This window comes from Pectinophora gossypiella, chromosome 7 (genome assembly GCF_024362695.1).
Source record: "Pectinophora gossypiella chromosome 7, ilPecGoss1.1, whole genome shotgun sequence".
Taxonomy (NCBI): Eukaryota; Metazoa; Arthropoda; class Insecta; order Lepidoptera; family Gelechiidae; genus Pectinophora; species Pectinophora gossypiella.
In genome coordinates, this window is record NC_065410.1 from 5,819,088 (window position 1) to 5,842,435 (window position 23,348).

Below are 23,348 nucleotides of genomic sequence, written 5' to 3' on the forward strand. Positions count from 1 at the left end.
TTTATTAGCGCTGATGTTAAACATTTCAAATTATTGTTATAGGTACTAATAATAAGTGCCTACGCTTTCTTTAATTAGCATTTGGCCCCAATGACCTAATTAATTATCAACTACGCTGTAAATAATAAAATAGCGTGTAAACAAGGAATATAAAACACTGACCTCACGTTTTCATTCACGTTTGATATCTCAAACCTAATATGCATCAAACAACTAATGGCCTCCATTCAATTAACCGGAGGGGCATGGAGCATACTCCTTCATGCTGCCGCACTACTGGTTGGTTCTGCTACGTTACTTTATAAAACAATTAGCAAATCTTTGCGGGCTTGCGGTAAAAGAGATTGCAAGATTTGTTGCCATTTTTTATTGTAGTGCCTTGAAAAATACGCATGTTTACGTATATGCAAAATGTGGGAGTGTATTATGGTATTAACGGCGTAATTATGACGTAACTGTTTGAGAACGAAGACGTATGTGATTACGTGATTACGTGATCAGTGACAGATTACCAAGCCCATTGCCTAAAGCACATTACGTTAAACATATATTTAAAGCCTTAACAGCCCTTAATTATGGAAACTTTTAATGGGTTCGAACTAATTTGTTACTTCCGGGAAAATGCTTAGTCATTTTCCATTTTAATTGTTTTGGCGTAAGTATACAGATTTTTTACTAAAAAATATTTTCCATGATGATTTTATCATAATAAATCACAGCTCTCCTGGGGCCGGTCGGGTCAATATCAGTATATGCACCACATGGCAGAGGCGAGGTAGACGTAGGATAAATGGCATTGGTTTTTTCCGTTAAACTCCAAAAGGGATTTATTTTTGTTTTGTCGTGATATATTGTATATTAGTAGCCTGGTGAATGCCATTCGCTTGGTCGGAACATAACCCTTGTTTAATGGCTTGATGACTGAAACATAAATAAGTATTATGTTTTATTTTCGTTTCCGATTACAGAAACTGCTTGAAAGATAGGTAGACACATTCAGTTCATGTTTTGTTTCAGTTCATTCACGTGTAAAATGTCTAAAATGTCCGCTCTATACGTCAGCGATTACAAGTGAGCAGAGAACATACTCAACTTAGCTGTACTCGCCGATCATCGTCTACGAACGGATTAGATCGTGCTCCCTTGCAAGCGTCTGTACTCGCCTATAGTGTAGAGGAGACATACCACAATCTCCTCTAATTATTTGTCCGATAGCAGTATTATTATCATCTGCCGGATGTAGGGTTGCCAGGCCCTAAAATTTGTATTTTGGGGAGCACGGATTTTGCGAGGTGAATACTATTTATGTTTGCCAATTCAAACAGGTAGTTGGACGCAAGAGCAATCTATGGCGCAAGTAGAGAGCCCGTACCCGGCCGAGGCCCGTAACTTCCTGGGCGAGGAGCTGGTGGTGGGTCGCTGCAACTCCTCGGATGGCGCCGCGGCGGGCGACGACGACGGGCCTTCCGCCCCGGCCTCGCTCGACGACGTCCTGCACTTCCTCACAGTTCGCTTGAATACTACGTAAGTACTTGTGTATGAGCGGGCAATTGCGCAGGCGGCGAGCCTGTATCTAGCCGAGGCATAGATCTTCTTCTTGCCTTCCTTTCTTACTTTAGGGCACGACAGACTACGAATAACAATAATTATAATTTGACATTTGCGCGTATAAAAGTAAATGCGCAGTGTCAATAAATGTCAAATCGCAATATTGCCTTTTTAGATGAATTGCTGTACTGTGGCCTTTTAACCGCTTTGGCCCGCAGCTCCAAGGTCATAGTTCCCTTGGATATCATCATCATTATCAATTAGCCCGCATCATACCACTGTTGGGTATAGGCCTCCTCCATTTTGCACTCTTTCCGGTCCTGCGCTAAACTCATTCACAACTTTCCCGTCGTTGCAACTATGTCATCCGACCACCGGGTCGCTGGTCTGACCTTTCCCATCTCGTATACACCATTCTGTGACAGCCTTTGTCCATCGACTATTCTCGCATCTAGCCAAAAACACTTTTAAGCACTTTAAGTATAAGCGTCTGTAATCTGTATCTAAACGAGACACTTGTCTCTGGGCGAAGTGTGAAAGGTAAGGATCTGCAACTTTACAGGACTGGACGGCCCTTAATGCAGATTTCAATCAACGACGTCCTACAGCGCAAGTTTATTATTGGTTATACATTGTTTTAAGTTTACGCGGTTATTATCATAATTACAACACATAATAACGGGTTCTTACCGCGTTTAAAATAGGGATATGAGACTCCCGATATTATTTTTTTTATTCGGGAGTCTCCTATCCCTATTTTAAACGCGGTAAGAACCCGTTATTATGTGTTTTATTATTGGTTACCTATAATACACGGTACAAAATAACTATGATTTGAAACATACGCTTAGTCGCTACAGTCACAGCACCATTGACATTTCAACGTCTAGTACCTATAATAATATCCCTGTTGTTCTATGGAGCATTGAGATGCATAGTCTATGTCTAGTCTATGTACACTAATATCACTCGTACACATATAAGTATTGATAGGACAAGTTTGCATCATTGTTTTGTAATGCAATTAACTATATAAGTACGTGAAGTTAGTTTTCCGTTATTACGTAAGTACTCGTAAGTAAATACTAACTAAGCTTAAACTATTTGTCGGTATTACTAGTTAGAATATACATTTGCTTAAACAAGAAGTTAAGAACTACAATGCGTGAGCTTGCTGAGCTGGCATAAAGCCAAGAGAAGGCAAATACTGAATGTTCGCTAGCTAATAGTGTTATACGTACTTATAACGTAAATATAAGTTATGCGGCGGTGTGGCTCAGCATGTACAGTCACGAGCAATATAATGTATCCACTTTAGGACTCTGTCGCACTAACATATTTGACATTTAGTGAGACTTACAGTTCAATTTGTCAAAAAAGTTAATGTGATATGGTACCAAAGTGTATACATATTAATGCTCGTGACCGTACGTATAGACTTGGTGTAGGCGTTTAATTTTGTTAATTAATGAACTTGACGGGTTGACATCGTTACAGGTATGTTTAGTATAATTTACAGGCCACATTGTATGCCTCCTGTATCAGACCCGGAAAAGCGAGAAAAGGGTGTGCTATACATATCTATGAAATAAAATTACATGCTCCGTTCACAGCTCTGTGTGTCAAAACGATCATATTACATTAATGTTGCGGCAAAAATTTTCCCCTAATACTTTCAGTGAGCAGTAGGCCATTTATGCGAGTAGCTTTTTTGTGGTCATACACACTTAGTTACAGGTAAATATGGGTATTTTTTTTATAAGTCGCACGTGGATAATATTGCTAGTAGTTGAATATTACTAGTTTGCGTCACGTGAGGTTCAAATACCAAATATGCAATGAGTCAAAAATCAAAATAAAGAAAAAATCCAATTTAAGTATGTAGTTTATTTGCAATAAATAGTACATCAAACATATGACCGTTATTGAGACTTCCTAGTAAGCCTCATGTAAAGACCAGGAAGTCCCAAAATTACTCAGTTTATAGTTTTTTTTTCCAAATTAGTAAACGATATCGGAAGTTCCAATGAAATTGATTGTTTCTGACTACTAGTCAGAGGATTATTAGTGCAATTCTTTACTTCTTGGGTCGAGTTTGGAAACGGAGAAGAAAAATTAAAACTAAATAATACCTGTTGCCTGAATCAAATATAGTATCTTGCAATTAGATCGTACAGCTGGAAGCCCTTTAATTTTGTTCTTCATCTAACTTCCTTGCTCAGCGATGAAGAAGAACATCGTGAGGTAATCCACAGTATGTGACCCAGCCTGTATTGGGCTGGTTTTCCCTTCGCGGGTTGGAGGGTCGGACAGGCAATCGCTTCCGTAAAACACCGGACTTGTCAAATCATCAGGTTAGGTAAGCGGGCCCCGTGAAAACGGATAAAGCAAAGGAGATGGATTTGTGTTTCTCCTGTTTTATTTCTTGATCCGCTTATCAATTAATTTGAAGTTTTTATTATTAGGCACGATTTTTACAGAAGTTACCATCTAACATTATTACTCGAAGGGTGTCCCAATTTTATTTTTCAGACATTTACATGAATTAGGTTGGTAATTTCCTAACGTACGTAGTCGTTATTTGAGTCACGTCAGGGGCCTTTGGCGGCTCAATAATAACCCTGACACCAGGGTTGATGAGATTGGTCATCCACCTCACAACCCACGCGATAGAAGAAGATTTTCTAACTTAACCAAATAAAGGGAAATGAGTAATTATTTTTATCGGGAATGGAACCTGGATCAAGAGTCTCTCTAACCACTAGAGGACAGAGACAGTTTGTTTCTTAATATGCTAATTTACTCCTCGTAGTACTATAAAATCCACTAAATATGCTTACGTACACACGGAGTTTCCTTCCTATTGCATAAGATATCTCATTTCAACCTATTCAGGATCTCGTACGTGATACGACTACAAATTCGGGGACCGGCGTTACAGTTTGGAAAAGAGGTATATTTCTTTACTTTTCTTATAAAACTGAGAATAAAAAAGCACACTATGTGATGATATTCGTGTGCCGTAGTTGAATAAGGGTTGCGGAATGTCACGTTTTGCGATTTAGGTACTGTTATATAAGGTGAAACCATATTTTAAGATACCTATAAAGTGTATGTTTCTGTATACAGGATCTTTAATTAAATGTTGAAGTAAGTAAGTAATAAGTACCCAGACCTACGGGATATAATGTAGAACCCTTCCCAGGGATACCGGTGATGACCTCAACAGTTGCAGGTGCGGAGATGGGAGCCATTATGTTACGGAAATGCAGGACGGAAGGGGCAAGTCACAGGGACTGTAACCAGGAACCTGACAGAAGGCAGCAGTGACTGTCAGTACTGTTCAGAGGCGGATGTCAGGAGTACTAGTACGGCTTTGAAATAGACTAATCCGGGCGTCTACGGGGCGGAAGGCAAGAGGGAAACCACTGCCCTATTCTCCCTAAAAAGTAGCATGGAGAAACTACGCTACGCCGACAAAAACGTGGCTCTTAAATTAGTGATGAAGTAATAAGTGTTACGATAGTACTTATTACTTGCAGGGTCTTGAGTAAGTATAGGTACCAATCAAAACTTACTTTGCTTTTTTGTGTTGTATGTAAGAAAGCAGATTATCAACGTCGCAAATTCCTGTTTGAAGAGTTTTCCTGTTTGTATTTAGATCCAAGATGCGGTACTACGGTAACCTGGGGTTCCGTACGTACGAGGGCGCATGGACCGGACTACTGGGGGCACTGATGGACCAGTCCGTGGACGTAGCCTTGGAACCAGTCACCGCGCACCCGCCAAGACACCAGGACATGGACTTTATATTCCCCATCGCTGAAACTATGTAAGTTTACATACATACATAAACAGTCTATATATGTTCCACTAGTGGACACAGGCCTTCTCTCAGTCAACCGGAGAGGGTGTGGAGCATAGTCCACCACGCTGCTCCACTGCGGGTCGACGGAGGTGTTTTACGACTAATACGACCTTCCGAATTACGACTTCCGAAGCACAGATGTTGGCAACCCCAACATTAAATTTATAATTCTTAGTGTGACAACATTTTTGTCTCTTCACTTCCGTTCTTGCTCTCCATTTAACTACTGCAATGTGAACATTTTTGTACGAATTTAATTAAATTTAGTGAATTTTGCCTACTTCTGGACGTTTCGATCTCAGCCTTAGCCTCAGATAACCAGCCCTCACAGCCATTAGGAACCTTACACCCCAAACCTAACAACAGAATCGTGTAACTTTTTCGGACAATCAGGTAATTCAAGCTTACATGACCTTACCAAACAAAGGACACTACATAAACTTACGCCTATTTCCCTCCGGGGCAAGAAAGACGATGGAATTCCATTTGCTTTGTTCCTGACACAATTCTCGTGCTACTAAGTTAAGTTTACTATTGAGAAGTATTCTATTCCGCAGTTTACTATTCAGAGACTAAATCGCGTCGCGTTGGCCTATTGTTCCGCGTCTTATTGCGCGCTCAGATTGACAGATCCACGTTTTGGGGTCACCTTTATACAATTATTGTTTAGTAAACTCTGTTTGACAGCGGGCAAATATTAGACAATGAATAGGTACTCAATACATTGTTCACCAAGGGAAGAAAGTAACCAATTACCAACGTGGATGCAGTTTGAGGCCGAAGGTTTAGCCTAATCGTACTTTCTCCCAAGTAATAATGGTGTACCTTTACCACAGACTTGCTGCTTGAAGGTAAAGGTTACCTACGCAACCTTAAACCGTAACCTTAGGTACTACTACCTAACCTATAAGGTAATAGCTAGAACTAGTTGACCTATCATATTAACGCTAACGCTACGTTTAATGTGGCGCCCTCTAAGAGACACGGCTCCTAACTGAGGACAAATATATATTTTTTTTTCAAATGGTATCGGCAATCCGTCTTAACAGTTCGCTTACCACGGCATAGGAGCACGGCTATCTCTTAAACATCACTATTCGGAAGGATTTCAGAGAAATATTTTCTAGTTTCGTTATTTTTTCTGATGTATTGTCGTGGTTTGATGTACGTTCAGTAACATAAGTAGGTATGCAGGTTTATCAGGGCAGTGTTAAGGCAAGTATTTGCTTATATTTCGGTATGTGTAAATAATGTACATGAATGCATGCATTTGCATTACAACAGGTGCAATATCTACATCCGGCACCAGGAAACGTCCACCGTGCGTGACATATTCCTGGCACCGTTCAGCCCCCGGCTGGTGGTGAGCGTGGCGGCGGTGGTGGTGGTGGCGGCGCTGGCCGTCGTGCTCGTGAGCCGCCTCACTCCCACGCTGCGAGGGAAGCATCGCCCACTAGGGTACACTGAGGCTCTCGTCTGGTCTACTGGCATTCTTTGCCAACAAGGTATGCCAGCTCTTACGCTCCTATCAACTCTTATGGCACGTGGAACGTATATCGACCTACGTAGACAACATTTCCTGCGTCCACAGGTTGCGTCTATGCTGATTTTTCCAACACAAAGTAACAAAATTGAACAAATTGTAGGTTACGTATAGTCCTCGGAAGAAATGGGATAAGTTTTAGGGTAAAGAAGATATCAGTAATATCTTAATTTCATATATGTGGATTTTTTTGTTGGCATGTAGCTTCTTAGAGTTGTATACATTTTGTGTTTTTTTGCTGTAAACCCTACATAAACTGCCTATATACGTCCCACTGCTGGGCACAGGCCTCCCCTCAATCAACCGGAGGGGGTATGGAGCATACTCCACCACGCTGCTCCAGTGCGGGTTGGTGGAGGTGTTTTTACGGCCAATAGCCGGGACCAACGGCTTAACGTGCCTTCCGAAGCACGGAATCATCTTACTTTTTCGGACAATCAGGTGACTCAAGCCTGAAAAGTCCTTACCAAACAAAGGACAGTCTCACACAGTGATTTAGACAATGTCCCCATCGGGAATCGAACCCGGACCTCCAGATCGTGAGCGTAACGCTCTAACCACTAGACCACGGAGGCTGTTACTAGACCACGGAGGCTGTTACTAGACCACGGAGGCTGTAAACCCTAAAAATAAATAAATAAAAAATAATAATTAAGATATATCACATGGTATGGGGTATATAATAGGTATCGTGGGTCCCATTATTTCGCAAAGACTTCGTTGGCTGGAGGAACTATGTAGCAATAAAACGTCGAAAGTAAGAACGATTTGTTTTAGAACCACACCACAACATAAGACAATATCATTACCATCTTAATCCAATATCTTTTAATTTTAAGCGATAAAGCCGCTATTGCCATGTACTTAGTTAAGAGTCATTTTTGAAAATTTCCTTTTATTTTGGTGCAATAAAGTATATTTGTATTTGTACCATTATCATACAAGAGACAACATGGTATACATTTGATGTGAATTCATTAAAGTACTTCTAAAAAAGTACTTATGGAATTGCTATTCTGAACTGCCAGTGCCAAAACTCATAATCGTAATACTGGACGTTTGAAACCTCAATTTACTTGTGTTCTCCCACGATGTTGGTCACGCACCTATATTAGGTTAGCGTGGTTGACGTGTAAACTTAGTTTTGAGTGCAAGTTTCCCAAAGTATATTTTAAAATATAAAGCCACGAAACTAAAAGATTGCGATTGTTGCGGATCAAATTGAATTTCCGATGTCAATTCGCTAGTCGAGAAACATTTATGGAAAGAGAGAAAAAGGATGTTCAATTGTTATGTTGTACCGGATTGTATTGTGTATAAGAAATATTCAACTTTTTACAGCATCGAAACTGAATACCAATTCAACTGCGATCGTTCGAAGATAAAATGCAGTTCTATTTAACTATTTTCAATAGAAATGCTACTTTTTTCTGATGCAGTTGTGCTGTTCGCTTGAACTCCGCCTCTATACAGACAGAGCTCAAGTTCCCTTATTTATTAGCTCTATATTATATTTTGACTGAGACTTCGTTTAGGTAGCCGTAAAGCTATATTTCGTATGTATATTTCCCTGAATGTGGTAGGGGCACATGCTATGTTTGCGGATAGGGGGACCTACGCTATGGGTACCGCATTGCGGGACGCTGATGAAGGTACTGCCATTCAGTCACGTAATTTGTGGATCCTTTACATTGTCTCTTTTCCCTGAGCCCATAGTTCAATTGTACTTGCATAAACATAACATCACGTCTGTATCCCCTAGGAGTAGGCAGAGTTACTGTAGTATGTTCACTTACTCCTTGCCAGCTATGATTAAGTCCCATGTAATATCGGTTGAGCCTATTGCCATAAACTGGGCACAAATCCTGAAAACCACGTCACTTGTGTACTTGTTGCAAAGAGTTAAAATATTAAAAGGAGCATCATGGTGAATTATGAATACAGGAATCTGTACCTGGCTATACATATAGGCTATTTATGTCATCACTAATGTAAGAGTCACGCTCTTGTCGGTGTAGCATTTCTCTCCATGCCCCTTTTTAGGGAAAAATAGGGCAGTGATTTTCCCCTTGCCTTCTGCTCCAATTTTCTTTTTAGGTATCATATTTATGTAAGTTTCTAGTTATTTTTCCTAAAGTACTTCTTTTGCGTGCGCAGGCGGCACGTGGACGCCTCCAACTCCAGCAGCGAGCGTCCTTCTCATCGTATGCCTGTTGTTTGCGGTGGTGACATACAACGCGTACGCAGCCTTCATCACGTCCGTGCTGTCTGTCAGGGTGGCCAGCTTGGATACTGTCGCTGCTGTGCTGCACTCGCCCGACTTCAAGATCGGATACATCAGGAACGGGGCTGATCAGATGTACCTTATGGTGAGGAATATTCTACTACTATCTTGTATTTTTAACAGGTACTTGATATCAACGAAAACTTTGACGGTTGATTCAGACTATGATTCTCAGTTATCATATTATGGGTCATCATATAGATTCACAGTTATATAGATATCAAGTTAAATTTTCCGTCGTAAAAGTATGAAAAAAGAAAATAATAAAAAAAATACCTGAATTTTCCGGCAGGAAATTCCACTTGATATCAACTCAAAATCATGGTCTGAATCATCCCCCTCTGAATTCGTTACGGTGTCACTAACACTCATACCTACTTATATGGCTACCTGTATGTACTTGGACAGGGTGTTAGTGACATCGTAACGAATACTGAGACTCTCTAATATCAAGTGGAATTTTCCATCGCATATGGCGAATACTTTAAATATTAACTACTTTATTATAATCTGGGGTGATCTGTTTGCGTTTATTTATTCATACATTTATTGAAACGCTGTTAAAAAAAAACACGTAGCAAATAATATAATTGTACAATACAATACAATACAAATACACTTTACACTTTTACAATACAATACAAATACACTTTACACTTTTTATTGTAAGTACCTCTTAGTTTCATATCCGCGTTCAGCTGCATATTTTATCGGGTATCCAAACGACGACAGAGGGACTGTATTCTTTCTAACTAACAAACATGTTGACTATTATTCCGGGTCATGGTGTAGATTAGGTAATAGTTAATGCTACTTAATACAATTGTCATGGGCTGATTATCATTTTTGATTTTATATCAGAAATAGGTGCAACTTGTCCTCTGGTTACTTGTGTCTCTACCTACCCCAATAGGTATTACGGGCATGAGTTTATATATACATATATATATATATATATATATATATATATATATATGTATTATTTTAAAGAGTGTTAGCCATTCGGTCGGAGGCGAAGATGGGAGCGATCGGTACGGCAATGCAGGACGGAAGGGGCAAGTCACAGGGACTGTGACCTGGAACCTGACAGAGGGCAGCAGTAACTGTCAGTACTATTCAGAGGTGGAGGACAGGAGTCCTAGTATGGCTTTGTAATAGACTACTCTGGGCGCCATCTCACTTGCGTCATACAGAGTACTGTGGGGCGGAAAGCAAGAAGGAAACCACTGCCCTATTTTTCCCTAAAAAAAGTAGCATGGAAAATGCTGCACCGACAAGAGCGGAGCTGTTAAATTGATGATGACGAGCCATTCGGTCATAACCCACTAGGACATCATGGTGTTTTGTTCGCTGCGTAACCAATAAGGTAGCGTTTATACAACTGCATCCATTTTATAAAGTCCCGGTACTCTGTTTCAATACACTCAATGCTTTTCTACATATTATCATGCATGCTGTTCTGCAAAATTTTAGTCTCTTTGTAATTTAATTAGCAGGTGACTGATGTATTCATATATTGTTTCTGTATTATCTTCCCACGGGCTTCATAAACTGTGTAGAAAGTCCTATTTGACGTTATGACAGTTATGAATGACTGGCTCATTGTGGCTTTAATCTCAACCATTATATTAAAAGTGAACCTTTTCTAGGTTGTGTTAGTCATTATCGCTTCGTCCTAATTACCAAAAATGTCCTCGTCTTTCCGAAAAGCTTCAATTAAAATTTATTAATAACTTTCATGATAAAAGAGCTTTTAGGCTATTAGCGTACGAAGTTTATAAAGATAAAATGAGTTATTGATTTCTATGGAAACATTAAAAATACATTACACGCGTAATGATGATTATTCTCACGTTTGAAGCAAATTTTTAGACAAGTAGTGTTATAATTGAATACCATATTGTATGATATAATTTTTGTAAGTAATTTCGTAAGTACTTAAGTCTGAAAACGTTCTTTAACATTCTCTATAAAGATTTTCTTTTTAGTTTAATCTATTATTACGATGATGTTTGGACTTATCTCAGAATCAAAATATTTGTGGAATTTAGAGCAATAGGTATGCTTATATTAGGGTATGCAACATAATTTTATACCCGATACTTGCGGGGTCTCGCAGGTTGTGGTGGGACGTCGAGAATATTTATAATATTCATCAAAATCTAATGTTAAACCCTTGACAATAGTTACCTAATAGACGAACTACACAGGCCATCACAAATATTATTTACCTTAGTTAAAAATATATAATAGGTAACCAATATTTACAAAATACATTTCTCTATCTTATATGAATGCACTACAGAATATAGACGGATTTGCAAAAGTTGTACCTGACTGAAATATTATTTTGTATTTAAAACCGTAATTCTTTTGCAGGCACATAAGAAATCCGATCAGTCGTAACTAATAGAACTATCAAGTTATCTAGCAAACTAAATTACATTTGAAACGAACGGCTTCAGCTGCAGACTAAAGAAATAAATCAACAGATAGACAATCCGGGATAGATTCAACTCAGATTAATTGTCTGGCATCACGTTACGTTACATTTACGGAATACGAACAGAATATCAGATTTTTCTTCGTAAAAACTTGACAGTAGGGTGCATAAAGCGTTTTTGGCGGGAACGGGAACGGGACAGTTGCTTTCTTCATTGAATATTCTAAATAATTAATACGAAGTGGTGTTTGGTGGTTAATGATCGGTCGGAAACCATTTGCGATAGTGTTATTATATCGGAATATTCAATAAACAAAGTGTACCTATCTATTTTCGCATCGTGCCAACAAGCCGCTTCATAACTCGAAAGTTTATGCGGATCTTTAAGTTAATTCCTTTAGGGGTTCGGAGTAGGAGTCTACTCCGAGGGTGGGGGCTTAGGTGTCATCACCTTTCATCATTTCATTAATCATCATCAAGAAGAAAAAACACAAGACATGGCTGTATGGGCATAGTTCCCTTTGCCTTTCGGGGAAAACCAAAACAAAAAAGAACTGAAAAGCTATACTTACCTATCTGACACTAACTGCGTTCATTCCATTTTTTAAATATTTAATGCGGAAGTGTTCGAAAGAAATGAAACTCATCTATTCCAATGGAATAATAGCTGTAGAACTGTGGTGTGGGTTTAGTATAATTAAGACTAGATCTTAGATATATTTAGATATCAGACTTTAAAAAAATAATTTTGGTTTACCAGAATCAGACGAGAGAATGAGCACTAGAATCTAATTTAAGTCTAATTATTTAATTTCAATAGGTACTTGCGTCGTTTAGAAGATGGCGCTGGGTGTAAATTAAAACGCGTTACCGAAGTGCGCTAGCGCATGCTCCATATAACAATGTTGGTCTAATTCTGATTAAAAGTAATATTAATCTGACTAATCCAGAAGACAACTGGATTGGTCTGATTGATACTGATTCGTTCTCCTAAGTTTGATTAGTGTTACCCACATTAATTAGGTGAAGCTTTAATTTTTTAAACGCGTTGCTTTAAAGGACAGAATAATTTTGTCGTCCGCTGTGAGTAACGTGTTAATTAATACATGCATTGAATTAAGTAATTCATTAATTCACACTTTACGGACGACCGAAATACGAACACCATGATTGTCATGTTGATAATAAGCTTTCGAATGATAATTATAAGGCGACCTTCAGTTCATTATCAGTACCTCAATTCGTTTTACTCTTTGTTTATTCATCATCATCAGCCCATTATCGTCCCCATTGCTGGGGCACGGGCCTTCCCTATGGATGGATAGGGAGATCGGGCCTTAAATCATCACGCGGGCCCAGTGCGGATTGATGGTTATTAACGACTGCTAATGCAGCCGGGACCAACGGCTTAACGTGTCTTCCGAAGCACGGAGGAGCTCGAGATGAAAACTTATTTTTTTTGTGGTCACCCATCCTATGACCGGTCTTTACGAAAGTTGCTTAACTTCAACAATCGCAGACCGAGCGCGTTTACCGCTGCGCCACCGAGCTCCTCGCTTTGTTTATTCATCATTATGTAATTAGTAAAATCGTGTTACATGCGCACAGTTTGCAGAATTACTTTTAAACAATAAGCTGGAGTTCCGTTACAAAGGAATTTAAAGAATTTAGTTTTTAAGGAATTTGTATGTACTTACCGTACTTTACAAATAAAGTATTACTTTTGTACTGTTACGAGTTTTAACGGGTTCTTACCGCGTTTAAATCAGGGATATGAGACTCCCGATATTTCGAAACTGTTGCAAGTCCCATGATCACGGGATGACTGATGAGATTGGAGTGGATCCATAATTTTCTACCGGCAGACATATCTGTCTACCCTCTTTATTTGCCGCTTGTTTATGTATTGGATATCGGATTGTTCAGAACCATCTGAACTCGCACCAAACTCACTACGAGAAACCGCACTCACTGTGCTTTTCATCATCAGTCACTCCGTGATCATGGCACTTGCAACAGTGTCGAAATATCGGGATTCCCATATACCTGATTTAAACGCCTGATTTTAATTATGATAATAACCGCGTAAATCTAAAACAGAGTTTTAACATGTTTGCACAACCATGTCACTAATTCGACAAATTGAATTTGAAGTCACAATTAACCTATCCCTACTATCTTCCTAGCGTTATCTCGTTTTTCACAGGGTTTGATGACCTAACCTGAAGATTTGACAGCTTTTTTACAAAAGCGACTGTCTGTCTGATTCTCCAAACCGCGAAATGAAAATCAGCTCAATGCAGATTAGGTCACAATTATGCCTCTAAAACGCATTTTTCGGGATTGTGGGTCATGACGTTTTCCTTCACCGATGAGCACGTGACAAACGTTTAAGATCCAAACGTGAATTCGAAAACAAAATCGAAAAACATTGGTTTGGGCCTGTATTGGGATTCGAACCTGCGACCTTGCTGTAAGAGTCGAGCGTTTTTCCAACTGGGGTATCACAGCTCAAATGACGCACATTATAAGTACGACAGGGTTCATACGATAGTATTTGCAACCATACTTTAAAATACGTTGTTGTCAGTCGACGAAGGATGCCCAGCTGAACGCGTTCTACATCCGAGGGTACTCGGACGCTGAGAACCTGGTGACTTCAGCGGAGGAGGGACTTGCGCGTGCGGCGCAGCAAAACTACGCGTTCTTCGCAGGCCAGCGTGCAGCGCGCTCCACGCTTAGGTAACTGGAACAGCTCTTTATTTTCATATCTTCTTCTTCTATCGTGTGGGTTGTGAGGTGGATTACCAACCCCATCAACCCTGATGTCAGGATTATTATTGAGCCGCCATAGGCCCCTAACATGACTCATGTAACGACTACGTACTTACATTAGTAAGTAGTACTTAACCGGGACCAACGGCTTAACGTGCCTTCCGAAGCACGGATCATCTTACTTTTTGGACAATCAGGTGATCAGCCTGTAATGTCCTAACCAAACTAGGGATCACAAAGTGATTTTTGTGATTTGTCCCCACCGGGATTCGAACCCGGGACCTCCGGATCGTGAGCACAACGCTCAACCACTGGACCACGGAGGCTGTTTATTTTCATAATTACATCCATACATTATACATCACGACACACTACGAATCTATGGTATATTGATACGAAAATTCCACTCGATATTAACTCAGAATAATGCTGAATCATCCTTCTCAGTATTCGTTACGATGTCACTTACACCCCGAACAAATTCATACATGTAGCCATACAAGTAGGTATGGGTGGGTGTTAGTGATACCGTAACAAATATTGAGGGGATTATGAAAATATTTATGTTTTTAGGGTTCCGTAGCCTAACGGAAAAAAACGGAACCCTTATAGATTCGTTATGTCTGTCCGTCCGTCCGTATGTCACAGCCACTTTTCTCCGAAACTACACTTCTCATCAAAAAAATCGAAACACCTTGCAAGTTTACGTTTTGTCAGGATTATCAGAAAAATGTGTACATTTAGGAATAAATGTTAAATGTCGTTTAATAGTGAGTAATATGAGCTTATCAAATCTTAATGTTAATGTTCTAAATTTAAATGAATTTTTCATAGGTTTCGTATTTTGTTAAATGAGTCATTTTTATTTCGTATGGAGTATAAAGGAAATGGATAAAACAACACACGTAAATGAAAAAAAAAGCTAAAAAACGTTTATTTAATAACTTGTATTCCCTCACCGAGCTCTAATTACTGCTTCCATACGGTTCTTCATCGATCGGATAAGAGTCACGATCACATGCTGTGGTATATTGTCCCATTCCTCTTGGATTGCATCTTGCAGCTGGCTAAGTGTTTCTGGGGCAGGATCTCTTGCTCGAATTCGTCTCTTTAATTCATCCCACAGATGTTCAATGGGATTCATGTCCGGGCTTCTTGCTGGCCATTCCATAATAGAGATATCGACTTCGTTAAGATAATCTCGTACGACGCCCGCGGTGTGAGCCCTAGCATTGTCGTGCATGAATATGAAGCCGTTGCCAATAAAATGTGCATAGGGCATCACATGAGGCTCGAGACACTCTTCGACGTACCGATGACAGTTTAGTGCAGGCAGACGTGGCCCAGACACGAAAGCAAGCTCTGTCTTACCGTCGGCGCTGATTCCTCCCCAAACCGTCCACGAACCGCCACCATAGCTGACCTTTTCTTCAATGCAGCATTGTGCATAGCGTTCTCCGTCTCTTCTGTAGACCTTGTTCCTTCCGTCGTTACCATACAGCATAATTTTACACTCATCAGAAAAGAGAACTTTGCTCCACTGTAGGTATGACCAATTTAGGTGCTCACGTGCAAAGTTAAGGCGCGCTCTTCGATGGTCTGCAGTTAATTTCGGCCCATTTGCTGGCTTATGCGGTACCAGTCCACGATCCTTCAACCTTCTTCTAATTGTAGAGTCACTTACAGCCACCCTTCGTACAACACGAGGCCGCTGCTGCAGTTGAAAAGCGTTAAGGCGTCGATTTCTTAAAGAAGTTGTTACAATAAATCGATCATCTCGCTCAGAAGTGACCCGATTCCTGCCAGATCCTGAACGGCGCGTGAACAAACCAGTCTCCCGATAACGTTTATAGACTCTATGAACAGATGACAGGCTTAGATGCAGTCTTGCAGCCACAACACGCTGACTAAGGCCAGAATCCAGCAATGCCACAACTTGGGCGGCTTCTGTGAGCGAAGTATCCATACGTTTTAGAAAAAAAACCTTTTTTCAGACGTCCCAAAGTCACAGTATTGAAATAAAAAACAAAAAGTTTAAGGATAGGCGCCAATTTTTAGTTTTTAAACGCTAAATGTACTCCAACCCTAAACACACATTTGTCTCAAAACAGTGATTCATTTCGTTTATAAGATAAACAAATGAAATTCTAATTTTGAATTTAGAATTTTCGCTTATTACTGTAATGGCCAAACTGCCAGCTATACATTTATGTATTTTTTTTCATCGTATGAATTCTTTTTTGTGTTAAATTCGGACAGAAACAATGAAAACGGAAGTGTTTCGATTTTTTTGATGAGAAGTGTATAATAGCTATACTGTTGAAACTTGATAAATATGTGTATACATTTTTTGGGGGTACATACATAGAACTGAAACTCAAAAAAATTTTTTCATAAAACCCATACGTGTGGGTTATCTATGGATAGGTCTCCCAAAATGGTATCGGGGTTTCTAATAGGTATCATTTTTTTCTAAACTGAATATTTTGCGCGAGAGACACTTCCAAAGTGTTCATATTTTGCGAAATAGATAAGTACGGTCACGAGTACTAATATGTATACACTTTGAAACCATGTCACATTAACTTTTTTGACAAATTAAACCGTAAGTCTCATTAAATGTCAAATATGATATTGCGACAGGGTTCTAAAGTGGGTACATGATATTGCTCATGACTGTACTTACACATATTTGTTCTGCTCCTCACCTGTATGTAACCCTATAGGCTCTCCCAATATTGTTCGGCCGCATAGTGAATTCCAACCGAGGCAAATAAGCCACTTATGAAAAATATAAAGTTCAAATACAATGAAAACCACCTAATACATGTTGTGTGGGCATAGAGCACCATCAAAAACATTAAACTTTTTAATGAATTTGAAGTAGTTACATACTTACTTGTGAGGGTTCATGAGTCCCTTAATTTGGAAAACTTTCCAACAATAACCCCCAGGGATTTATTCAACTTCTGTAATCCGCAACTGCGAATAAGGGGATTCTATTTCGTCATGTCTCTCGTATTTTCTCAATCGAAATTATTATTCATATACTTGTTAGATAAGGCTGCGCGTGTACGCAAATAGACACCAATTCCACGTTTGAATTCGGAGTACCTACTCATTTTCCTTGACGTTTGCAAACCACCAATGCTGTCTCTCCACCTACTTGAGATGATGCCAAATTATTGTAGTATACATATAAGGATAAACAAATGTGTATTATTGGAAAGTGGATATTTTTCATGCAATTATTTTTTCTTGCCAGGTCATTGAGTCAGGCGCGTGGTCGTTGCGCGGTGCGCGAGTTGCCCGTATATTCGACTCGTGCGCACCTCGCATTCCCTCTGCCCCGCCGCTCGCCTTACGCCAGACCTATTCTTGTTGGGTGAGATACCGGTTTATTATTCTTTACACAATAATTCTTTCATTATTATGTTACAAAAAATACTTTTGACCTGTGTACATCAAGCTTAAAAGTTTGCTTTCCGACTCTGTAACCGTGTTTGTTAGTATTTTTTGGGGCACAGCTGAAAATCAGCGTTGTGGCACTCCGTCAATGTCGGACTGTCACAACATTTTGCTGAGCTGATGTCCCTTTTTAGAGATAAGATTTTATTTATTTATTATTTTGTTCACTCCTATATTCTGTGTATTTATTGATTTCTAAAAGAAATAATTTTCTTTATTTCTTTAAAGCTTCTATGCTGCTCTGGCAGCAAATAAAAAAACATAGAACGTTTAGCTTGTCTTCCCAGGCATGTCGTAAAAACCGAAAGAGGGATCGTGTCCTCTAACATGGTGGAATAATGTTATGGGCGATAGGCTGATCCCTTATCGCCATCAGGTTTATCATATCCACCTTACGACATCGTATCAACAGGGGCTGCAAGTTGTCTTTGATTACTTGTAGCTCTGCCCACCCCATTAGGGATTACGGGCGTGAGTTTATGTATGTATGTATGTTCTTTATTTTTCTTCTGAAAGGTGGACAAACGGAGATAGCATATATCCAGTTATGTGCCGTTCCCGAGAATGTTCCCACTTTGGGAAACATAAACATAAGAAGGCGCAAAACTTATGTAATTAGAGCTATATTACCTAACCTTTAGGCAGATAAAACCAGAGTACAAGAAAGAATAATTTGAAAAAAGAAAAGCGGCCAACGGGAAAAGGGGGTCATCGAAATATCTCTAAAGCAACAGCTGTATTTATACTGCCTTATCGTTTTATCGTCAGGCTAAACCTTTATGTATATATATAGATATATACTATGACACTTACATTGATAAGAATTTTATTCCGAGTCAAGACTTTTTCGATTCAATTTTCTCTTTGTGATTTTCCCTAAGCATGGATGAGTGCTGTAAAAAAGCCCTTGTATTTTCTGCATGAGGTGGAATATACGTTTTCCTATAACTCACGTCTTCTCTTATTAATTAATTATTTCGTATTGTACGTTAGTTCGGTAAAGCTTATTTATTTAACAACTTATTGTATACAGACCAGACAAACAAACAAAAATAGAAAGAAAGGAAAGATAAAGAAAGTTAATATAATGGTAAAGTAGAGTAAAGAGTAGTGTCTCAGGATCGAAGCAAATGGAATTCTATTTCGTTTCTGCTTACCCCGGTGGGAAATAGGCGTGATATTGTGTTTCTACCTATCTATGTAGGGATATGTATCGCAATCGCAATAAAATTGCGACAAACTATTGTAATTTATATAAACTAGACTCATTTCTATTGAGGCACAAAGGCTCTATCTGTCTCGATACAATACACACGTCTCATCTGTCGATAGCTTGTCATTCTCGTCTGCTCCAGCAGTGATCCAAACGGATCATGGTGGATCTTATCTGCTCAAGGAAAGCTATTCGTCTGAGAGCTACGAAGCGTTATGTCTGAAGGAATTCTGACCAACGATATGTGTTTTCTCTTCGAATGATAATTAAATATCCTTTTCTGATGTTTTCCAAGACAAATAAAAACGTCATTTTTAAAGCTGAAGATAATGTAATTGTGAAGTTTTACCTAATTACTTATCGATTTTTAAGTGGCTACTTACTCACTTAATGATAATAAAATCATATTTATTCTTCAGAAAGTTAGTAGTACGAGTTTTGACCACGTTTATCAATGACGTCATACGTGTCTAATTTTGTATAAATTCCATAGAAATGTATCGTTTTGACTAGGTTGTCTTCTTGCATGTACACTTTATATATGAGACGCTAAATAGACATAACTTTTACCCCAGAGTTAATTGGCGTGATTTGTCAATCAACACGACAAAGCCATTTCAATTGTTTTGAAGTTATGCTTGTGCGCATGGACTATTTGAACATTTAGTGGATCACTGAATCGCACAATGGTATACAGGGCATGATTCAGACCGTGGTTCTGAGTTAATACCAAGCGGAATTTTTCGTCGCAAAATTCATGATTTTTTTTATTTTTTTAATTATTTTCAATTCTATACTTTTGCGATGGAAATTTCCACTCGATATTAATTCAGAATAATCCTGAATCATCCTTCTCAGTATTCGTTACGATGTCACTTACACCCCGTACAAGTACATACAGGTAGCCATACAAGTAGGTATGGGTGTTAGTGACAACGCAACGTAACGAATACTGAGGGGGTTGGTTCAGACCATGATTCTGAATCATCCCTCAAAGTTTCATTACGATGTCACTAACATCCTGTATTTATAATACAAATAAATAAATATACCTATTCCAACATTAATAATGATAATGTCAGCAATTACATTAGTAAGTAAATCAATAAAAAAATTACCTGAGAATTATTATTAAAGAGGACAAGTACAAAACATAATGTTGACGCAATATTTTGAGCTGACGCAATAGTAAATCGGTACTCACATCGCAGAGTTGACAGACTAATTAGTTTTATATATGCTTCTGACATTACATTGTATTTTGGGATAATTATGTACCCCAGCGATGAGAAAGATAATTATCACCTTAAAAGTGAAGAACGCCATCTATCGTGAGTTTGAGGAACGTCGATTGGAAAGTTCCTCATAATTAAATAACAAGTACAGTCAATATAAATAGCCTAAATATGGTTTGGTCACTGGCTTCGCGTCATCGATCGGAGGGGTATGGATCGTACTCCACCACGCGGCTCTACTAACATAAGCTCACGACTACATCCTAGGGAAGTCAGAGGTACATCCATCGCAAGATGAATAATGGCCCCGATTCCTGCAGACACCGCCTAATTTTATTTTAGGTTATATCCGTCATTTTCGTATCCGTCGAAAAGGAAAGGGACGGATGATTCACAGCTCTTAATTTTAGGAAGAATGAGTAAATGAATGAATAACCCGGGCGAATCAAAAGGTACGTCGCTGGTATGCAATCCGTTTGACGTGCTGTCTACTTAACAGTGTCGGGTTATTGACGACGGATGTAAAATTTTTAGACGGTTGGTTTAGATTTGTGCTTAAAATTGACGTGTGTTCCATAAATTTTATGCTTGTCGATTACCCGTCCCTTTCCTTTTCGGCGGATAAGAAAATGACAGATATAACTTAAAATAAAATTAGATGGTATTTACAGGAATTAGCACCAATATGACTATAAACGAAGTATGAACTCGTGCGAGTTAACTTCATACGTCGTCGTGTTGAAGACAAAGTAAGCACCCAGTGAAAACAAAATAGGTAAGCACACACATACGTTGCGTGCGTATCTGCTCAAAGTAGATAGTTTTCAGTAGAAGGCGAAAGCATGATAGTGGAAAGGGGTTACCTCCTTTCCACCCAAGCCGCGATGGTTCAGCGTGGTATGTAGCATGGCGCATGGGCGCATACTCCTTTCGGTAGATTGAGGGAAGTAATGTGCCCAACAGTGGGTCGTATATTTATTTTATATATATATTTTTTATATTATTTTTATTTTAAATATATTTTATCGTTGTTGTTGTTTATTGTTGTTGTTGTCGTTGTGTTCTTTTGTTGTTGTTATTGTCGTTGTGCAATAAAGTATTATTGATTGATTGATTTTTCATATTATATTTTTGAAATTTTTTGTTTATGTATTTTTAATAAAAAAATAAACGGCCTCTTTGGTCCAGTGGTTGAGCGCTGGTCTCACGATCCGGAGGCCCCGGGTTCGATTCCCAGTGGGGACATATCACAAATATCATGTTGAGATCCCTAGTTTGGGTACGATATTATAGTCTGATCACCTGATTGTCCGATGAGTAAGATGACCCGTGCTCGGAAGGCACGTTAAGCCATTGCTCCATTGTACGTATGTCGTTACATGAGCTATGTCAGGGGCCTTTGGCGGCTCAATAATAACCCTGACACGTTGATGAAGGTCATAACCCACACGATAAGAAGAATAAAAAATATATTTAGTATGTAGCGAGCGAGACGCAGTTCATTCTCTCTCCCTCACTCCTTAGCGGCTTACGCCTATTTGAGATTGAATATTTTTAATATTACTAAAACCAATGTAATGTACCTATTTAAATTTGATTATATGGACTATTATTTTGCGTTAGCTTGGTATATAATTTTTGTATGCCAAATTGCGGCGAAACATGAGATTCTCACATTTATTGTAAAACCTTTATTGTACCATGTTTTATGAGCAAATAAATTATATGTAGGCTGTTGACTACAGACTGCTCCAGCTGCGCAGTGGCGGCGCCCTGGAGCGGCTGGAGTCGGCGCTGGTGCCCGCGATGCCGCAGTGTGCTCCGCCGCCGGGCTTCGCCTCCGCCCGCGCCGCCGACGTGCGCTCCGCCCTTATCCTGCTGCTCGTTGGACTCGTCACTGCTCTCATGTTAGGTGAAGACGACTATTTCACTTCACCTTTATTTCACTTATTTGTTTTAGTTTGGAGTACTTAGGTAGTTACAATATCAATTATACAGTAAATTAACTTATGTAATACGTTCACTGATGTGCCGTTCCTGGGTATGTTAAAAATAAAGATTTTTATTTTTTTTATTCTTATTCTTATTGTGTATAAATTTAGGTACAGTTATAAATAATAGTTGTAGTTATAGTTGCAAATTACGTGTCACTAAATTATGCCTTTGCAGGCAAATACCTCTACACATTTCATACAGGCAATGAAATAACCTAAGAGAGAAAACAATAATAAAAAAAACCAAAAAAATATTAAAGAATATGTTCCCAGAGTGGCAGTTGTCACGTTGTACAAACTCTTGAATAAGAAGGACCCTGGTTGCTTTTCGTTTTCAAATTGTTCTTCCTGTACTCTGGTCTTATCTGCCTAATAGTTAGGAAATAAACCTCGTTTTACGTAAGTTTTGCGATTTTACAGCGCGTAAACGTTCCTAATATGTTTCTTACGATGCCTCGTATTTACAAGTCTGCCAATTGAAAATTATTGATCGGAAAATGGGAAGTGTTCATGTCACTGCGTACGAGACGTTAAACACACATTATATTAGTTTTGATGCTACCTTAGCAATAAGGCATTTTAAGGTATGTTGTTTGTGTTGTTTAAATTTTATCTTCCCGATATCATTGGCCTTATACATCTGTTTCAGACGATTTATGACGTCATTGCCTCGAAGAAATGCACTCCCCGATATAAGTAATTTATTATTATTATTAAAAAAAAAGTGTTTTATTATTATTATTTGTATGTCATTTCCCTATCTCGGGCCTATGGAGACCGGGTCTTTTGGAAGGCGCGTGCGTGGGGCCGAGGCCAACATGTAGGGGCCCCTTAAGATAATTCAATCTAAATGTGGCGTGATACTAACCATTGATTATCTCTATGCACTATGGTAGTGCATCCGTTTCGTGTAGAACTATTGCAGATTATGGGAACAAAGGGAACTGGGCTCTTGGTTTGGGGGTTAGTGGACTGGG

General features: G+C 39.0%; 1 protein-coding gene across 1 annotated transcript; it reads left to right on the forward strand.

Annotated features, from left to right (window-relative positions):
* Window positions 1–253: 253 nt before the first annotated feature.
* LOC126368281 (glutamate receptor U1-like) lies at window positions 254–22,351 on the forward strand. The gene is made up of 8 exons (XM_050012176.1): window positions 254–279; window positions 1,326–1,524; window positions 5,210–5,380; window positions 6,701–6,921; window positions 9,117–9,328; window positions 14,277–14,428; window positions 17,727–17,846; window positions 22,123–22,351. Exons 2-8 carry the CDS (start codon window positions 1,349–1,351, stop codon window positions 22,349–22,351), a joined length of 1,281 nt encoding a protein of 426 aa, XP_049868133.1. The 5' UTR covers window positions 254–279; window positions 1,326–1,348.
* Window positions 22,352–23,348: the final 997 nt, after the last annotated feature.